The 19,099-nt window shown below is 50.7% G+C and overlaps 1 protein-coding gene across 6 annotated transcripts in view; it reads left to right on the forward strand.

Moving 5' to 3' along the window:
- VASH2 (vasohibin 2) overlaps positions 1–19,099 on the forward strand; it is a 37,582-nt gene that overhangs the window by 10,327 nt on the left and 8,156 nt on the right. For 4 of the 6 annotated variants that reach the window (XM_049703323.1, XM_049703289.1, XM_049703143.1 and 1 more), the window contains 4 exons: positions 2,455–2,511; positions 3,024–3,098; positions 9,513–9,894; positions 11,161–11,276. In XM_049703323.1, coding sequence (XP_049559280.1) covers positions 2,455–2,511; positions 3,024–3,098; positions 9,513–9,894; positions 11,161–11,276 — 630 coding nt within the window. The remainder of the gene's footprint in view (positions 1–2,454; positions 2,512–3,023; positions 3,099–9,512; positions 9,895–11,160; positions 11,277–19,099) is intronic. The other 2 variants (XM_049703254.1, XM_049703186.1) reach the window with 1 other exon arrangement.

The following is a 19,099-nucleotide window of genomic DNA, read 5'->3' on the forward strand; positions in this document are numbered from 1 at the left end:
TTCCTCGTAGAATCCTGAAGCGATATTAGAGAAGATAACACCAGCCTCCAGGGGTCAGGCGGACAGTTCTAGCCCACGGAAGGCTGAGGTCGGTGCCGATCGCTGAACTGGGACCGCACGTGGGGAGTTCCACGTGGCCCAGAAGCATAAACTCCTGCCAGAGTCAACCCTGGACCCCAAAAGCTGAGCCTTCCTGGATGTGATCGACTCCTCACAGAACGTTCCAGAAGGTGACAGAAATTAGCATGGCTCCCCCCTTCTATTTAGGACATGGTCTTCACAAGGATCATCTGGCTGGAGATTAAAGAGGATGAGCCTGGCCGCTGGGAATGCACTGATGGGGCAAATTTGCATGTGCTTTACTTATCATTGGCTCATTCTGCCGGAAAGGCTGCCACCCATTCTCAGTCCTGAAGGATCTGCGTTTTCATTTTTCCCTTCGCTGACCCACTGTGATGTTCACTGAGCTGGTTCAGTGACTGCAGAGAGGGCTGGAGAAGGGAAAGCACCACCATGCTACTGGGATCAGGCTCCAGGTCACCTGGCCATTGGAGTAACCTCTTTGCTCTACCTCCTGACCAGCCTTTTATTTAGTTCCTTGGGCCTTCCTACTGCTTTGTCCTGGATACAGTGACTGATGCTAGGGTATGGGGACCGATTGGGGCCAGCCCTGACCACAGATGTCCTCAGCTGGGGACAGGAAAGGACAAATCCTGCCTTCCCTTCTGACAGCCTCACAGCGTTGGCCAACTGGAGTGCTGACCTTGCACTGGGTTCTGGAACGAGAAGTCCCCACCCCCGAGCCCTGCTGTGTAGGGAGCAGAGGGTGAAGTCTCTCTCTTCAGGCAGCGTTTACAGGAGGCTGTCCTCCCCACCTCACTTTCAGGGGCCCGTAACTGTAAGGAACGGAGAAAGAATGGTCAGGTAGTTTTTTATTATTTTATTAGGGGTTTGTCTCACTCCATGCACTAGATGTATAAACTAGATATAGGAACAGGGGGAAAATTGGGCATATAAATAGAACTTTTGCCAATTGCATGCTACTTTAAATATACAAGGAATCTCACTATTTGAATGAAATCTTTGGTAAAGTGAAAAATCATTTCACAGTGAGGCTACATAGCCCTTCATTTTTCTCTCTTATCTCTAGGGTTTTGTATATTGTATTTTTAAAAATCTGGACAAGCCTGTATTGTTATTGGTTATTCTTATGGCTCATGCTGGTAATTTCTAAACGGTGAGCTTGTTAAAGTCATCCCCTGGCCCTCACCCTAGAACCTCCAATTCGACAGTCCCAGGTGGGGTGACTCTGACATCAGGGGCTAAGACCATGGCCTGAAATCAGAATCTCTTAAGGATGGAGCCCAGAATCTGCTTCTAACAAACTCTCCAGGTGATCGTTACATATGTTTGTGTCTTAGCGGCCAAGCACGTCTTTGCCCGGAGAGGAATCCCAACGCTTGTCGGGAGGGTGTGCAGTGCATTGAGGTGATCATTGCCACTTTTCTGCAGCTGCCCATACCACTGTAGGGGCACACATCTAACCTCGCTTCCTGCCTGGGCTGCAGGTTCATGCTTCATTAGCACCTTCCCAATGTGCACTTTTTCTATAGGATTTTGTTTGAGGCAGGAAAAAGAAACATATAAAACAACTTTTCTTCAGGCTCAGAAAAAAATCAAGATCCAGTCTCAGAGAGCCCGGTATCTGAGAATCTCCAGTCTCCTTCAGAATGAGCTGGTGCGGGCTTGCCAGTCCCTGAGACCTTGTGGGCAACCAGCTAAATCGCAGTTTGTGGTTAGTGCTGTCATCTTCTCAGATCTAGTCATCAATGTCAAATAGCAGTCCAGGCATGAAATGAAAGTGCTATCTCCACAGTAGGCTCTGCTGCAGAGTCTGCACTCTTGAGAAACCCTACTACCATCTACCCACCTTCCATCCTTCCTTTCACCCATCCATCAACCTACCTTTCTGTCTGTCCAGCCACCCAACCAGCTTTCCATTAATCCATGCATCTACTCTTCTATCAATTCCATCCTTCCTTCCTTCCTTCTATCCACCCATCCATTCACTTATTCTTCATTTATTTAATAATATTTGCTAAATGGAATATGTTGGGCTTGTGCCAGGCTTTATGGGTGAGACAAAGATGATAAATGGTCCCAACTCTCAAAGGGCTTGTAGTCTAGTAGGTGAGTTAAGACATGTAGTCAACTAAACAAAATACAGAGCAGATTGAAAATAGCCATTGTATAGATCCAGGGTGCTTTGGGGCCTAAGTTAGAAAGTAGATTTCTAGGTCAGGACAGAGAGGAGGAAGATACTGTTGGCGATCTTCTGGCTACAGGCCACCTTCTGGAAAGCCCCCACTTCCTCATCCCTTTGAGAAATCCCTCTGCTGGATTACTGGGACCTTTGGAGTTTTCTGTCACTTTCCCTTTACATACTTCACACAGATACAATCATACAGGGACCCAGTTCTTTGAAATTAGGAAAATGAGACCGCTGAGTGGGTAAGTGGTGCATGATCTGTGGGCCAGGTGACCATGCTCCTCTCTGAGAGCTGTCATCTTTCTCTCCCACTCTCTCTCCTCCGTCCCGGTGCTCAAATATTCTGGCCTGTAAGGGGTAGGGGTGCCCCGGGCCGGGTTGGAGGTGGGGCTGAGCTAAGCTCAGTGGTGGAGACTAACTCAGGGGTGGGGCAGACCTGTGAAATTCGTTTTATGTGGCCTTTTTCACTTGCTCCGTGGTGACACCCGTGTCCTGGGTTAGTGGGAGGGTGCTGTGGAGTAAGAGCACTGATCTCCCGGAACTGCGTCTTGCAGAGAGGAGTGGAGAATTGAGGAATTTAGTTCCACCAGGTGCGGGTGTGCTTTGCGACCCTCCTCCGAGGCAAGTTCTGCCCTTTCTCTCTGTACTCCTGCACGCTGCCTAGTGTGGCGATGGACATGCCTGGGGGATGGGCACACAGGCCGACTGCATAATTAAATAAGTCTGAGATCCTTTGCTGTGCTCTACCCTACAGGTTAATGGAAACAGCGAAAGAAATGACTCGGGAGTCCTTGCCTATCAAATGCCTTGAAGCTGTCATCCTGGGCATGTATCCTTTAAGTGATGTAAGCTTAAATTTACTCCATAGATGATGGCTTCACTGTGGGGCTGCTTGTGCCATTTTTTTTTTCTTTTTTTTGCTTGTGCCTTTAACATCCTAGATCCACAGAGAAGATGCCTGTTGTCTCCTTGGAGGAAAGTGTCAAGCCCTCCTGGTGCTTCTCTCGAACTTTCACCATCTGGAGTTGAACCAAATCAGAGCTTGGACCATCATCAGTGTAACTTGTGAGCTGAAGCCTGCATCACGGCCAGCTCCCAGGCCAGACGCATTAGTCACGAGGAGAATTACAGCTTCAAGGGACTAGTGAGAGAGTGTGTATCTTTATTTTTTGCATTAATCTGGCATTGCAACAGGAAAGACCCTCCAGGGAAAATGGGATTATCCAAAGCCATCTCCAGGGAAAGTTCTGTGAGTGGATTGTGGAAGAGACCAATGGCGTAGTGTCCTGACCCTACAGGACATAAAGCTGAAACAAGGGTCTGGTCTCTCCACACTTTCTGCTCCGTTTTGCACCAGACTCCTGGGTCCTCAGCCTGAGGGAGAATATGGTCCAGAATAACTGTGATGGCACTGACTTATTAGCGGTGGTGGCAGTAGACTATGATCTGGTAGAAAAGCAAAGAAACTCCCAGTCCTGGGGCGGACGGCTGGGGTGAACCGGCCAAGGGAACACAGTAAGACATGAGCTCGAGAGGTGATCCCAGGTTAGGACAGGTAGGTCCTTGAATGCCATTCTGAGAAGGGTGACTTTTTCCAAAGGCAATGGGCAGCCCAGCCGAAATCTCTGGAGCAGAGACAGGACATGATGAGGTGTTCACTTTAGAGAGGTAGTTCTTGGGGCCAGTTGAAGGGCAGCCGGAGAAGGGGGGGCTGCATCTGCAAGGCCAGTTAGGAGCTGCTACATGAGGGCAATGGGATGCTTGAACCATGTTTTTGGCAATGGGAATCGATTTGAGGGGACCGTTTCAAGAGATCCCGAGGAGATGGAATTTACAGGACTTGGAGGCCAGAGAGGTAGAAGGAAGACCAGGAGAGAGAGCAGATACAGAAGTCAGTGGGAGGACTGGTGACTCAGAATCGGACTGGGGACAGTAGGCTGGGTCTGGTCTGTTCTCCCGGCCCCCTGGACATCTTCGTGGGGAGGGGAATTTCCGCCCCTCTAGTCTGCAGAGCGCTGGCTGGCTGGATCTGAAACAGGACTGTCCGCAGGTGCCCAGGCTGACGTCTGAAAAATGGAAACTTGAGCTTTGTGGAGGCCTTTGCCCAGCCCTCCAGTCATACCTCCTCCCTGTTCCCCTTCCTGTTCACCAAGGGGATGGACCGCATCTGGGAGCCCAGCAGGAGGGCAGGATGGGGGTGGGGTGGGGGGCAGCAGATGGCTCTGGGCCCCACCCTTCGGAGGCAGGAGTCAGCACAGCTGTTGGGCAGAGCCTCCTGCAAGTTTAATGGGGTGAACAATTGTCGGGGATTTGCTGGTGATGGGTGAGGGAGCCCATCACCACGGGCACCAGCTGCCTTCAGACCCTGTGCTGACAGAGGTCGCAGGGCCCCTGGATGGAGGTCATCTTGCTTCGCACGGCAGTCCCGTACACAGTTGTCTTGTCCCCGAGCAATTATATCGGTCCAAGCTGAAATTAGCTTAGGTTACCGGAGTTACCAATAAAACCTTTGCGGTTGGGGGGATGGACCTGTGGCCAGCCTCTGGGCCTGTCCGAATCAGAGGGTAGCGTGCTCTGGGTTCTCCTTTGTTCTAACCGGTGTGTCATTTCAGAAAAGTGGAGGGAGGGTGGAGAAATACAGCTGAACTCAGGGAAATGTGACTCTTGCACAGACAAGAAACACAGCTGAATTCTAAAAGTTACGGCCTCTTTGTCTTTGCTCTGTGTCAGCAGCCCTGTGGCCTGCTTTGCTCCCAGGCACAGTGAAGGATGGACTTGGGTCACTGGTCGGCCTCCCATGGGCCCTTCCACAGGTCCTAGGGGACAAGCGGTGTGTTGACAGCTCTGAAACAGGTTGGCTTGCCTGCTGCCTGGAAGCTGTGTCCATGGGCTTGTCCTTCTTTTCTCTTGTTCGACGTGAGCTCCGAGTTCAGGATTCATTCGCGAAGGGCCACTTCTTTTGATCTTGCTTTTTTGATCATGCTGGAGAGATAGACTTTTGGTTCCAAATTATTTTCTGCATCATGGCAGCTCTTTAGGGGGCCTCACTGGCCCTGGTGGGGCTTCATCATAGTGCCGAAGTGCTATGGTTTATTCAACAACAGGTGTGTAATTAGAGGCAGGGGAGGCATAGCCCCAGCAGGTTGGGTACTGGGCAGATCTTCCCCAAGCTTGGGGCACTGCTGCTCCCTTTTCCCTAGAAAAACTCAGGCTACTTCCCAGCCCTCATCCATACCTCTTAGTCCCCTCCCTCTCCGTTCACAGAGGCTCCAGGTCCCAAGGCTTTACTGATTGCTGTAGTGATGGAGCAAATCCAAGTGATTGGTGACTTGTTACAGGATGGGCTGGTGGTCCCTGCAGTCCCCTCCCCACTCTTCTCCCCTTGGCTGACTCTACCTGTCCTGTGGGACTCATTCTGGTCCCGAGGGCTCTTCTCTGCTCTTCCTGAGGCGGCAGGGATGCCTCTCTCACAACACACGTCACGTTGGGATGGGTTTTTTTCAGTTTGAGATAAAATTGATGTAGGGCACCGTGTAAGTTTAAGGTGTACAGCATAATGACTTGACACATATATTGCGAATGCGGGGTTTCTAAGAATTGTAAAATATTCATAACACAAATTTACCATTTTAACTATTTTTAAGTGTACGATTGAGTGGCATTGAGGACATTCACGCAGTTGTGCGACCATCACCACCATTCATCTCTAAACTTCCTCTTTCCCAACTGAAATGCTAAACCCATTAAACCCAGGGTCCCCAGTCCCTGGCAACCACCATTCTACTTTCTGTTTCTATGAATCCGACCACTCCAGGTACCTCATAAAGTTGAATCATAACAGTATTTGTCCGTTTGTGACTGGCTCATTTCACTTAGTGTAATATCCTCAAGGTTCATTCATGTTGTAGCATATTGCAGAATTTCCTTCCTTTTTTAGGACAATAATATTCCATTGTCTGTATATACCACACATTGCTTATCCATTCATCCCTTGATGGACCCTTTGGTTATTTCCACCTTTTGGCAATTGTGAATAATGCTGCTGTGAACATTGGTGTGCAAGTATCTGTTTGAGTCTTTGCTTTCAGTTCTCTTGGGTATATACCTGAAGTACCATTGCTGGGTCACATGGTAATTCTATGTTTAGTTTGCTTGAGAAACTGCCACACTGATGGTATTGTGTCCACTTTGAGTCTGTCTCCCTATCAGACTTCCAGGGAGTCTTCATCTTTGGCTCTGCAGCCCTACCTAGCAGTCTGTCTGGCACAGGAAACACTCACCCAGTGTTTATTACACTGACTTAACTGAGGAATGCCCTTGTTCCAGTCCCAGAGAACTCGCCCCAGAAAGCAAGTAAGAATTTATGTAAGAGGACTTAGAAGGATGTGATTTCACTCCCTTACTGCCAGTTTATCTCACATGATAAAGTGAAGAGAAAGCAGGTAACCATTTTTATAGAGAGGAGCCATCTGTGATTTAATTGAGGGTAGAGGACAAGGCTTCTTTCTTTTAAGGGTACTGGATTAGCCCCACACCCAGTGCAGACCTTTTTAAAAAAAAATTATTTGAAAAGAAATTTTAGTATAATTTTTAAAGGTTACTTTCCATTTACAGTTATTACAAAATATTGGCTATATTCCCCACGTTGTACAATACAACCTTGAGCCTGTCTTACACCCAACAGTTTGTACCTCCCACTCCCCCATCCCTATGTTGCCCCTCCGCCCCACTCATAACCACTAGTTTCTTCTCTATATCTGTGAGTCTGCTTCCTTTTTGTTATCTTCACTAGTTTGTTGTATTGTTTTAGATGCTACATGTAAGTGGTATCATACAGTGTTTGTCTTTCTCCGTTGAGTACAGTCTTTTTAAACGTAAGGAAATGTGTCCTCACAATCTAAGATTCATCCTTTCAGCAAGCACTAGCCAGGTACTTCTGTGTGCCAGGACTGTGCGGCGCCTGGGGATACCAGGATGCAAAGCACAATTCCTGCCATTACAAGATACAAACGCACACACGTGCGCGCGCCTACACACACACACGAAGCGGGATGAATAAGCACCAAGTGCTGTGGGAATTCTTGCAGGGGGTGTGGGAGACTTAACGCACACTAAGGAAGGTCAGGGAAGGTATCACACCCAGGAAGTGAGGCTGTTCCAGTCAGAGTGCAGCCTGTGTAAAGAGAGTAAGCCCAATAACATCCTTTTTTAAAAATAAATTTATGTGATTATTTTTGGCTGTGTTGGGTCTTCGTTGCTGTGCGCGGACTTTCTCTAGTTGCGGTGAGCAGGGGCTACTCTTTGTTGTGGTGCGCGGGCTTCTCGTGGTGGCTTCTCTTGTTGCGGAGCACGGGCTTTAGGTGCGCGGGCTTCAGTAGTTGTGACACACAGGCTCAGTAGTTGTGACGCACGGGTTTAGTTGCTCTGCGGCATGTGGGATCTTCCGGGACCAGGGCTTGAACCCGTGTCCCCTGCATTGGCAGGCGGATTCTTAACCACTGCACCACCAGGGAAACCCCCAATAGCATCCTTATCGCTCATGATTCTTAGGAGACCCCAAAGATCTCTGCCAGGTTTAAATCCCCCACAATATAAGACTGATGTGTGAGTGAAGCCATAAAAGAAGTTATACTACGATGGAGACATGAGGTCATATACAGTGGGTTTAGTAGCTTGTTTTTGAAAGTTTCATAGGTCAATTTGGTCTCGTGGCCTTGTAATGTAAAGGTCATTTAAAATATTCAGTTATATTTGACTTCATATTCTGGGGGAGTATGTGCTGAGGGCAGTGGGCACAGATCTTTGGGTTCTTCATGGTCTCAGGGTGTATCCTTCAAAAATGTCACAGGTCGGGAGTTCCCTGGAGGTCTAGTGGTTAGGACTCCACGCTTTCACTGCTGAGGGTGCGGGTTCAATTCCTGGGTGGGGAACTAAGATCCTGCAAGCGGCACTGCAGGCAAAAAAGAAAAATAATGTCATGGGTCAACTGTGGGTCAGTGTGTGAGCCCAGAGTGTGGGGGAAATGAGACCGTACAAAGGGATGACGAGCAGGGGCTGAATCATGGCAGGACTTTGCTGAGGGATTTGGACCAAGTCCTGGAGAAGATGAGAGACACTGAAAACTTAGGCAGAAGAGTGACATGTACCAAATTTTAGCTTCAATAGATCATTCTGGCCACTGTGTGGAAGGTAAATTGGAGCAGGGGCAAGAAATGGTGAAGACAAGTTCTCAGAGAGTGGAGAATGGTACCCACTTACTGAGCACTCACCGTGCACGAGCCACCATGTTAAGAGCCTGGATTGTTATTTCCCTTAGAAAAGGTCCGGAGACACCAATGATCTTCAGCAGGGTGTATTTGAACTTCCAGAGGAGTTGGGTCTTTGAGTCTCCACAGCCACGCCAGGGCTGTGCAGAAACTTTGAGGTGGACTTGAGGTTGTGGTGCCTCCTGTCCGTCGCTGCAGCGTGTGGAGTCAGTGGGGGTAGTTACTTGAAGCTGCACCATGTGGGGTTGCTGGGCCCAAACCGAGTTAATGGTAAGAGGCTGGGTGGCTCAATCCAGACGGGCCAACACGTGGAGAGAGCCGAGCTGTGACACCAGCTGGGTTGGGGACTGAAGGGAGCCTGAGGTTCGGATGCTGCAGGCTGCTCTCTGTGGTACCCAAGGCTACCGGCATGGGTATGCTGGGGCCAATGAGAGGAGCACACAAGGCGCAGATGTGACCCATTCTGACACCATTCTGTCCCTTCCCATCCTGTCAGTTGGTCTGTGTCTTACATCTCCACTGCCTTGCCTGGGCTCTGGTTGTCATTTCTCCCAGCACCATTGCAGAGGCCTTCAATTCCTGGTCTGTCCCACATACTCCAGCCAGAATTAACGACTGAGAACATCATTCCAATGGCAGAAACCAACTTTTAATAGCTTATCATCCCCTGTAGAGCACCAAGGGAGGATAAAGTACGTTGTTAATGGTTTTGTTTGCATTTATTTATTTACTAAAGAAGATGGCAAGTCTTCCCTTTTTGTCCCATATTAATTTGGTTTGGTATGCACCATGTAGCGGGTACTCAAAGATATCCAGTGAATCCTTTATAAGACGATCGGTCTGGAAAGGTCAGGCCTGGGCCTGCTCAGAGGCAGAGGGGTGGACCCACTGACCATATGGGCTACCTTCCTTTCCTGGGAGTCCAAGTTCTGGTGTCTTCAAGCCTCCTTTCTCTTCCTTGACTCAGATTCTCTAAGATACTTAACCAATGGACAGCCTTCCATCGAGCGATTCCCCATCAGCTTTAAAACCTACTTCTCAGGAAACTACTTTCACCACGTTGTGCTGGGGATTTACTGCAATGGCCGCTACGGCTCACTGGGCATGAGCCGGAGGGCCGAGCTGATGGACAAGCCATTGACCTTTCGGACTCTGAGTGACCTCATCTTTGACTTTGAAGACTCTTACAAGAAATATCTGCACACAGTCAAGAAGGTCAAGATTGGGTTGTATGTCCCCCATGAGCCTCATAGCTTCCAGCCCATCGAGTGGAAGCAGCTGGTCCTCAATGTCTCAAAGATGTTGAGGGCTGACATAAGGAAGGAGCTGGAGAAATATGCCAGGGACATGAGAATGAAGGTAGGTGCAGGGGAGGCAAATGAGCAATGCAAGAGAGTTCTTTCCTCGTTCTCTCTCTCTCTCTCCGTCCCTCCCTCTCTCTTTCTCTATTGCCACGTGCCCTGTGTTTCTGAGATGGTCAAAAGTTTCTTGAGGTTATCTTGCTTAGTAGGCACCCTGTTAAAAAAATATCATTCAATTTTTGACATGGACAATTTAAGTCTCTTTGCATTTACTACTTTAAAAACTAGAGCTAAGTTCAATTTAGGTGTTGTAGCTGAAGCAGAGTCTTGGCCTGCAGTTCCTTCTATGAGTCAATCTAAAATGTTAGTCATTTTATACTAAGGCTCTAGTTTTGTTTTATTCTGTTTTGTCTTTATAGTAGGAGTGGCCAGTCATCTCAGTTTCCCTGAAACTGAGGGGTTTCTGAGGAAATGAGATATTCAGTACTTAAAAGCCAAGAAAGTCTCAGGCAAGCCAGGATGAGTGGGTCACCTTGCTGTATAATCTATTTCAGAGTCGTGTTTTATCTCTGCTTTGCTTTGTAAGTTGCAAAGCCCTTTGGCATAAAATTCTGACCTGGAGTCACAAAAGCAAACAAAGGAGCATGCGCTCTGCTGGCTTTATATAAACTACACTCATAAGCCCTTCTTCCTGCGTTCTACTGGCTTTATATAAACTACACTCTTAAGCCCTTCTTCCTTCTACCATGTCACTTCCAAGGTGACAGGATGCCTGTTTGTCCCTGCTCCTCCAGAGCTCGTGGAATCACTGAGAGAGAAAGCCTGTGTGTATGCTGAGACCCGCAGGGGCAAGGGATTATGCCGAATTCAGGCTTGGTTGTGTTTAGCACCTGGGGACTTCACTTGGCAGCACCTGTAATGGAGAGCCTGGATCAGCTGGACCCACTCTGCGCATGCGTGCGGGGTGGGCGGGTCAGAAAAGGAACAAGCTGGCTTCTGGGGCAACATGGATGGGACTTTGCCTTCGCGAGAGGGGAATTTTCTGAGCAACCAAACAGCCCCAGGAGGCTGAGACGTTGGGCTCTGCTCCTCTCTCTGCCGTGGGGAAAGGGGCACAAGCGTAATCCCGTCATCCTCTGGGAAGTGGTACCTCTGCTTCTTGTCAGTGCAGCATGAGAGAAGCACACCTGTGTGTCAGGAGGAGGCCTCCAGCTTTCTAAACCCCGGGATCATGAATGGGCAGGGGTTGAGATGCTGGGCTGTAGGAAGGCGCGAGGGCGGGGCTGTTAGGAAGCAGCGTGGTAACTCCTCGTATCTCCTCCAGCTCCTGAAACCTGCAAGTGCCCACTCTCCAACCCAAGCGAGAAGCCGGGGAAAATCACTGTCCCCCCGACGGAGGCAGGCGAGCCCCCCAAGACGGCTCGGCAGGCGAGACAAGTCGTGAGTAGTATTTCCTCTTCCCCAAATTAAGGCCCAACACACACGTTTGGGAGGTTGTCCTGGCCCTTGGGGATGAAGTTGTGTCCTGGGCTTGGCATTTGAACCAAATGGTGATCTCCAAGAGATCTGCCCCTCGTTTGGTTGGACATCTCTTATGGAAAAGGATCCACCATGCACATCACCCCCAGTGCTCTTACCCTCCTGGCTGTCAGATGGAGACACAGTTGGAGGGATAAGCCCCAGCTGGTGTGAGATGGAGAAACAGTGCGAAATCCCGGCAGCATGGAAGGAGCATTGGCCTTAGAGTTAGGAAACCCATGTCTGGAGCCAGCTCAGCTGCTTAAGGAGCTATGGGGCCTTAGGCATGTCATGCAGCCTTTCTGGGCTCAAGTTCTCTCACCCCAAAAATGAGTGTTAGAAGTGATGAACTTGCCTAAAACCTTAGCCTTCTGTGCCCAGCAGAAAGCGTGATCGCCCTCCATGGATGGTGGCATCAGAAATACCACTAGGCTCATCCTCTTCCCTGGTTGACTGTATCCTCCCCTGTTTTAGCCCTGAAGCTAGTGATTTCACACCTGCATCTTAGTTCAAATGACCCACTTAAGTGATGGATTGGAGATGCTGAGGCTACCCAAAGTAACCAGCGATAGTCCACTGGCAAATATGTGGGTCATAATTACACTGGGAAAAACGACTACCTTGATTAATAGCAGCAGCACGCTGTGTCTGTCACATGGGTTCTCACCGTGCAGGGGACCGAGTGGTACAGGGCACAGAGGTCAAGCTTGGGCCCCGGCTCTGCTGCCTATTAACCTTGCAGCCTGGGCAAATCCTTTGGGAGCCTGAGTTTCCTCATCCGTCAAAGAGGATAAAAATGCTTTTCTTGCCTATATCACAAGGTACTGTAAGGAGCAAGTTAGAAGACGTAATGAGAGCGATTTGTTAATGGTGAACTGCTGTACGCAAGCATGTTACTGTCACATCAGTTCTGTAGAGGGAAAAGGGAGAGTTTCATGGTTTTCCTTTTTAGATGAAGAAACCAGAGCACAAAAAAGGTTTGTCATCTTTTGTTGTGTCGTGTAGCTGGCCAGTGATGGCCCTGGGGCTAGAACCCAGGTCTCTTGACTCTGGGAAGGTGGCGGGGGAGGGAGCATCGGTTCTGTTTTTGGAAGAATAGGACAGGACCACGTATTGTCAGTTCTGAGGAAGGTTTCCTGTTCATCTCCCCTCCACCTCCCACTGCCAATCCCAGGCTTCAGCATCCACAGCCAGGAAGGCCTTGGGCAAAATGACTGCAACCCAGGGTTTGAAAGGGGAGGAAGGACAAAGCAGGAGGGTCAGGTGCTCCTCCTGTAGCTGAAGGTCAGTCAGGGTGGTTTCAACATAGGTGTGTCCTTTCAGGGAGCAAGATGGCTTCAAGCCTTTCATACATGGCCTCTGACCCTGATACTGACGAGTACCCTTGACCCTGACCCTAACCCTGTGTCTCCTCCTCTCTGATTCTAACATCCATTCATTGCTGTCCCTGAACAAAGTAGCAGTTGTCTCACAGGACTATGGACATGTAAGCCCTTCCGAGAGGGTCATTTGGCATAGAGTGAGTGACCCAGAAATGGGAATCTGGTGGCTCCTGAAGCAGTGAAGGGGGCCCTTTAATCTGATAGATGATCTTTCTGCCCGTGGAGGCCTGAGTCCTTTCCTGAGGGGCTCCCACTCTTCAGCAAACGTTGAGCAGTCCATAAAGTCTTTCTCTCCCCTTGAGACCCTGGCGTTCAGGGTACCTGAGACCCTAGGCATTCTACCTGACGGATTTATGCACAGAATGGCAGCCGTTGGTTTTTAAGGCAACTCCTGTACAAGTCATTTTACTTGGATCCACAGGAACTTTGCGGTCCAAAATATGCTAAGTTTTTAACCAGAAAAAGTTACTGTGATCGCCCAGGGATGGTAAAGCCAATAAGGTCTTAGAAACTGATTGTAGAGACAAAAGTCAGGATGACAAGCTGCTGGTGATGGTGGTGGTATTGGTGGTGGTTTGAGTGGGGTAAGAAGGTGAATTTGAGTTTGGACTGTGGACTTTGAGGTACTTCTTAGGCACCCAGGGAGCGGGGTGTTTGTTGTAGAAGTTGCTGAAAATGCAGATCTGGAGTTGGAGGATGTTGGGAAAGAGAGATCATGCTTTTAGAGCCATCCCCTCAGAAGTGACAGCTGAAACAACAGCTGGATACATTTGCAAGGAAAGAAGGGAGAGAAAAGAGAAAAAAGAAGTGATGTCAAGGTCCTGAGTGGGCCAGAGGAAGAAGACCCAGCGTAGTAGATGTGGAAGAAGCAGAGGGCGAGAGAAAGGGTCAGGAGTGTGGAGGCGTACGCCTGTGCCCGCAGAAAACAGTGGGGAAGAGGGAGGGTTTAAACGGGGGATGAGGAAGTAGAAGTTGACGACGTTACGTCGGACGGCTTTGATCCTGCTGGGGCAGGAGGCCGACTCATCTGGTGGGAGTGAGGAGGTGGGTTATCAGTACAGGGTGAAGAAAGGGCTGCACACGGGGCCCATCTGAGGAGAGACAGAAGGATCCTATAACCCGGTTCTCAAGCTGGAGCAAACCTAGAACCACCCGGAGGGCTTGTTCAAACAGGTTTCCAGGCCCTGCCCCCAGCCTTCCTGATTCAGCAGATCTGGGTGGGGCCTGAGAAGGTGCCCTTCTCACAAGTTCCCTGGTGATACTGATGCTCCGGTCCAGGGACCACACCTGGAGAGCCACCGTGTGATCAATCAATGTGGGAGAACTGATTTGGAGCTTGACTTAAAAAAAAAAACCCAGAACGTCAAGATGAAGGTCTTAACGTCTGCTGAGAGGGGCGGATGAGGCCATTGAGTGTGGTTCAGGGGCTCAGCCCTGCCTGGTCCTGCCTGGGCCTCTGGATAATGAGGTTGCTGGGGTGAGGTTAGAGGGTGTGACCGGGGCCTGGACCCATGGTTGGGCCCCACTGAAGTCACTCTGGGAGGAACCCAACTGGTCTTTCTCCTGTGGGCCAGATAGAGAAATCTTGTTCTCAGTCACCCCCCAGGCCATGCCCCTGCTCTGACCTGCGGCTACTTTGTCGTGCAGCTAAGGCACGCAAGCACACCGGTGCCTGCAGAGGACGGCTGTTAGACTGCCTACGGTGTGAGTGCAAAGCCACCCTCTAGTGTCAGGGCCCACCCTCCTGAGGCGTGGGAGTGGGCCTGGGAAGGGGTCAGGAAGAAAGACGTGCAGGGACTTGAGATTCAATTCCACCAGCCTCCTTCATGCCCTGAATCGGTCCCAGCTGTAGCCGAGCAGGCCCCAGGAGCACACAGGTGGCGGCTCATGGTTCAGTGACAATGTAAACTTTCCCAAAAAGGTGAAGAGTGGCTGCAAGCAGCCTCTGAATCCCTTGGACTCATGACCCTTCTCCGCAGCCCCTTCTTCTGGGCAGAGCACTGGTTCCCAGGAGTCTTCCTTCATAAACTCCTCCCAAGGTCAGAATATGGGGATTTTTTCTTTCCCAGTTAGGGCCAGGTGGCCTTGGTTGTTTGCCCATCAAGGGAACCCAGGTGGCTTGTGGGTTCCTGTGGACAATTTGATGTGAGCAAATCCAGTAAGACCACGGTTATTCTTGGTGGTGGAAGCCCCTGCCGCTTCTTTTCTCCTAGTGTTTGGAGGTCAGGAGAGGAATCTAGAGGGCAAATATCTTGGCTGAAGTTTCACAGTGGATGGAGGAGTTACGAGGGAAGAGTCTCTCCCCGGTTCCTCCTAAACCCTGACTTGTGGGTTGCAGGGCTGGGTGAGGGATGACAGGGGCCACCATGTGTCAGAAGAGAGGGAAGAGAGATGCAGGAGATGAGAGTAAAATGAAGGCTGTGAGAGGTGGGGACCACGGGAAGAACTGAGCGCCGGGCCCCTCCATCCCTCTCCGGCTCCCAGCCTCTGCCATTGCAACAGACTAGAATCCAGGACAGCCTGGTTCCTAGAGGTGTGTCTGGAGAAAAGCAGCTTCTCAGCTTCTACCCATGGCCTTCACCAAGCAGGCTTTTCTCCAGGTAATCTTGCTTTTGGCTAGGAAACGAGAAAGTGATAAATTTGATTATGACCCCATAACTCCATCCAACTCTGGGCATCCTACTGTAGCATGGTCAGGATTAGCAAGGGTTTGGTGATTCTCACTGTGTTATTATTTCAGCATCACCTACGGCCATCAAGTCATTTCTAAATGTGTTGGGTGCCACAGTGAGGCCGGGGAGTGGCCCAAAGGGTGGAAAATTACCATAACAGGCAAGAGGCCCATCAGCTGTGGGGCCCCAGCCCCTGTCTGTGCGTGGATAATTTTAGTGACTTTATATCCTCAGCCACCACCTCCCTGCAGCTGGAGCTACTTCCAGCCCTGCATTCCTCTCCATTTTTGCACATGTCTGAATAATCCTTCTAGGAAGGAGGATCAATGTCACTGGGTTGACAGAGAGTCAGCTGAGTGGGAGGAGGGCAAGTAGCAGTGAGTACCTTAGTGTCAGCTGAGACAGCGTTTCAAGAGAGAAACAGGGACCCCTCCACCCCTCCACCCACGAGTCCTTTCTCATACTCGCTGCTCCTCTAGGAGTGTTTAGAGAAGCGTCCACACGGAACAGCCAGGTTGTTTCCTGAAGTTCGTAATTACAGAGTCAGGGAGATGGAGGTTAGATCTAGGTGTAAAAGGCCTTTTGCGAACTTGAATCAACTCCTCTACAACTCTGGGCCTCAGTCCCCGCTTAGCTCTTCACTGAGGGGTGTTCACAGAGGTTCTCAACAGGAGCCAGGGCGCCCCCTGGGGGAAAAGGGTTAGAAGTGCAGTGGGAGGGGAGGGTTTTGCTTATCAACAGTGATAATGCTCCCATTAGGGCCTGGGAGCCAAGATGGTAAATGCCCTGCAAAGCTATGGACCATCCTCCCCCGTAAAGAACCATTCCACCTAAAATGCTTCCACTGAGAACCCCAGATGGTCCCTGGGGTTCTTTCCGTCTCTGACAGTCCACAGCTCTTGGCCTGCTGACTGTAGCCTGAACCCGGGGGAGTGGGGGTGAGTGGACAGTGGTTTTCTGGCTGGGCTGCCTGTGTTCGCATGAAGGCAGCTCCTACCAACCGGAGTGACCCCGAGGAGCGTTCTTCTGAACTGGGGCAAGAGTCCCTCAGGACCCACAAGACCATCTTTCTCTTCTCCCCCGCTCTGCCTCCTTTCTTCCCCTCTGTCTCTGCTCTCTTCTTTGCTGTTCACAATTTTTTTTGTTTCCTTCTCTTTGATTTCCCTTCTTTGTCATCTGTCTCGAGGGCACTTCGTGCCTCCAGTGGGCTTTACTCACCCTGCTGGAGACCCTCAGGGTCGCAGAGGTTACTCAGCCCCGTGAGAGTTCTCCTTCCACTGCTGGGCCACAGCTGGATGAGGGAATTCCTTCTCTGTTCTATCACCAGGCTCATGAAGATGCCTCCAGGCAACTGGTTGAGTGAGGCCCTCAAGTCACTTCTAAATGAAGTCATAATGTAGTCATAGGAGAAGCAGTTTGATTCCATGATCTAATCACATCGAAGATATTTTGAATGGGGCGCAAGAAGTCATTCTCTATAGACCCCAAATGAGAAAATCTCCCCAAGGGGGGAAAGGGGAAAATTGCCTCCACATGGAACGTAGCAGGGGCACAAAGAGGGAGAGAAAACTAGGAAGGTTATGGAGGGAGAAGTAAAGCCTCCACGATGATGTGGGGTTTCTTTCCAGGAGCCCAGAGAAGGTAGTCTCCAACTCAGAGGCCCGCCCTGCTTCGTCCCCCAGGGGATTTCATGTGGTCCAGGGTCCCCGGGGATGCTTGAGGAAACCAAGATGGAGTGATGGGCCTTATCAGGAAACACTGCCTCTGGCAGAGTGAGTCAAGATCCTCCAGAGCTGACGATTGAAGCAGTCATGCCCGGTTGGGGTTCCTACAGGGGTTCTCTGCCATGGAAAGGGGAGGTGCGATCAGAGCCTGGAAGCTGTGCCCTGGAATCTCAGTGGCCCATGGCTCTTGGTCTCTGGCCAGAGCTCCTGGCTGGGGAGGGCTTGGAAGAAGGGGCAAAGGGCTGGAGGATCTTTTCAGAGCCACATCTCTCTCGCCTCAAGCCTGTCTGTTCACATAGCAGCCTCAGCTGTCTGCCCTGTCAGCTGCCAGCAGTGGTGCCTGCGGTCCTGGGAAGTAAGGAATGTGAGCAAGGAGCAGGACTGGCTTTGAATGAAGGTGACAGGTGGGCGGGAACCACCCAGTGTTCGTCCCTGAGGCGTACCCGCATGGGCCATGAGTCCTAAATCAGGCCCTGGCCTGACCTGACTGCTGCCGGACTAGACCAGAGAGGAGAGCCTGGGGTCTCCCTGAGCTTGTGAATGCTGGGCCAACACCATCCCCGATTTAGTCCGTTCCACACCCTTAACGCTGAGGACCGAGAGATTAACATTGCTCCTTTACCATGTATCCCTTTCTGGAATCCAGAGACCACGAGGATCACAGCTCAGCTGTTCCTTGCGAGCGTGTGGTGTGTGAGGACGGTGCGTGTGAACACGGGCACGTGCACCCCCACCCTGAGGGGCTGTGACCTCAGGGGAAACAGGAGCAAGAAGCATGAGCAGCCCGACTGGTGGTCTGTGGGTCCCCATCAGGCGGCCCTGAACTGGACAGAGCTGGGCCCTGTCCCTGAATCAGTATCTCACACTCGTAGGGGAGAAGCAAGAGGTAAATTTCCATTGGAAGAAAGGGGAGTGGATGGTGGCTCCACTGAGCTGCCATCTGTCTTGGTAACCCCAAGACTTGCAAGGTGCTTGGCACAAGGTGCTGCTTAATAAATTCTTGTGAATGAGTAAGTAGCAAGCAAGTTTCAGAAGCCCTGCTGTCCGGCTGCCACTCAGGCCCTCTGACCCATCCTACACAGTGACAGCTTGGGGGCTGGGGAGTTGGGATGTGAGGAGAGGAGATGCCCCAGACACAGCCCTTAGTCGGAGGGACAGAAAGGGGACTGGGTGGTTTTAGGGAAAACGCTGTAGGCTTTTCCTCCACTTACTGCCTCTTTCCCGAAAGCCAGTGTCACACAGACGCACGCCAACTCATTCAGCCCCAGGATATGATGTTGTCCCCGCTTCTGTCCCCAACGTGCTGCCATCACTTTCTGGTTCTGATGCTTCTTGGCGGCTTCAACACCAACATCCAGTCTAGCCGAGCTCTTCCTCGGCCCTGAGGAAGACACGATGTGCCACCTGGAGACAGTTCACTCTGCCCGAACTGTCAAGGTGTAGTTAGCGAACACTAGGTTGTGTGTGGTGAATAGCAGTGGCACGTCTCACAGAATACCTTCTCCGTGGAACAGTTGCCCTGTCCTCCCCAGCCCACCTCCCCCTCTGCACAGCTCCGCTGCGGCTGACTCCTGGGATGCAGGCCTGAGGGTGGGGCTGAGGGTGGACCTGGGACCAGGCCATCAAGCCGTCACCCTGGTTCACCCTGGATACAGTTGGGGCTGGGATTTTCCATTTGTGCTCGGAGAGGAGCGCCCCCTTTTCCATCCACAAAGTGCATCAAAGGAAACCTGAAGTCCCTACCCCGCTTCCCCTAAAGTAGAAGGTGCCCGAGAGCTTTCCAGAGGAGAAGCCTTTGATTTCTTTTCCTTGTTTGGACTGGGGAGGGGTTTGGAGAAATATATTGTTCTAAAATAATAACCCTGGATCTGATGCGAGGTTCTGGGCAAGCGCAGACCCGGCTGAATCATTATCCTGGTGCTTGTGTTTCTTAAAAATAACCCCCCTTGCAATATTCTAATTATAGC

The sequence above is a fragment of the Orcinus orca genome, chromosome 1 (genome assembly GCF_937001465.1).
Source record: "Orcinus orca chromosome 1, mOrcOrc1.1, whole genome shotgun sequence".
Lineage (NCBI taxonomy): Eukaryota > Metazoa > Chordata > Mammalia > Artiodactyla > Delphinidae > Orcinus > Orcinus orca.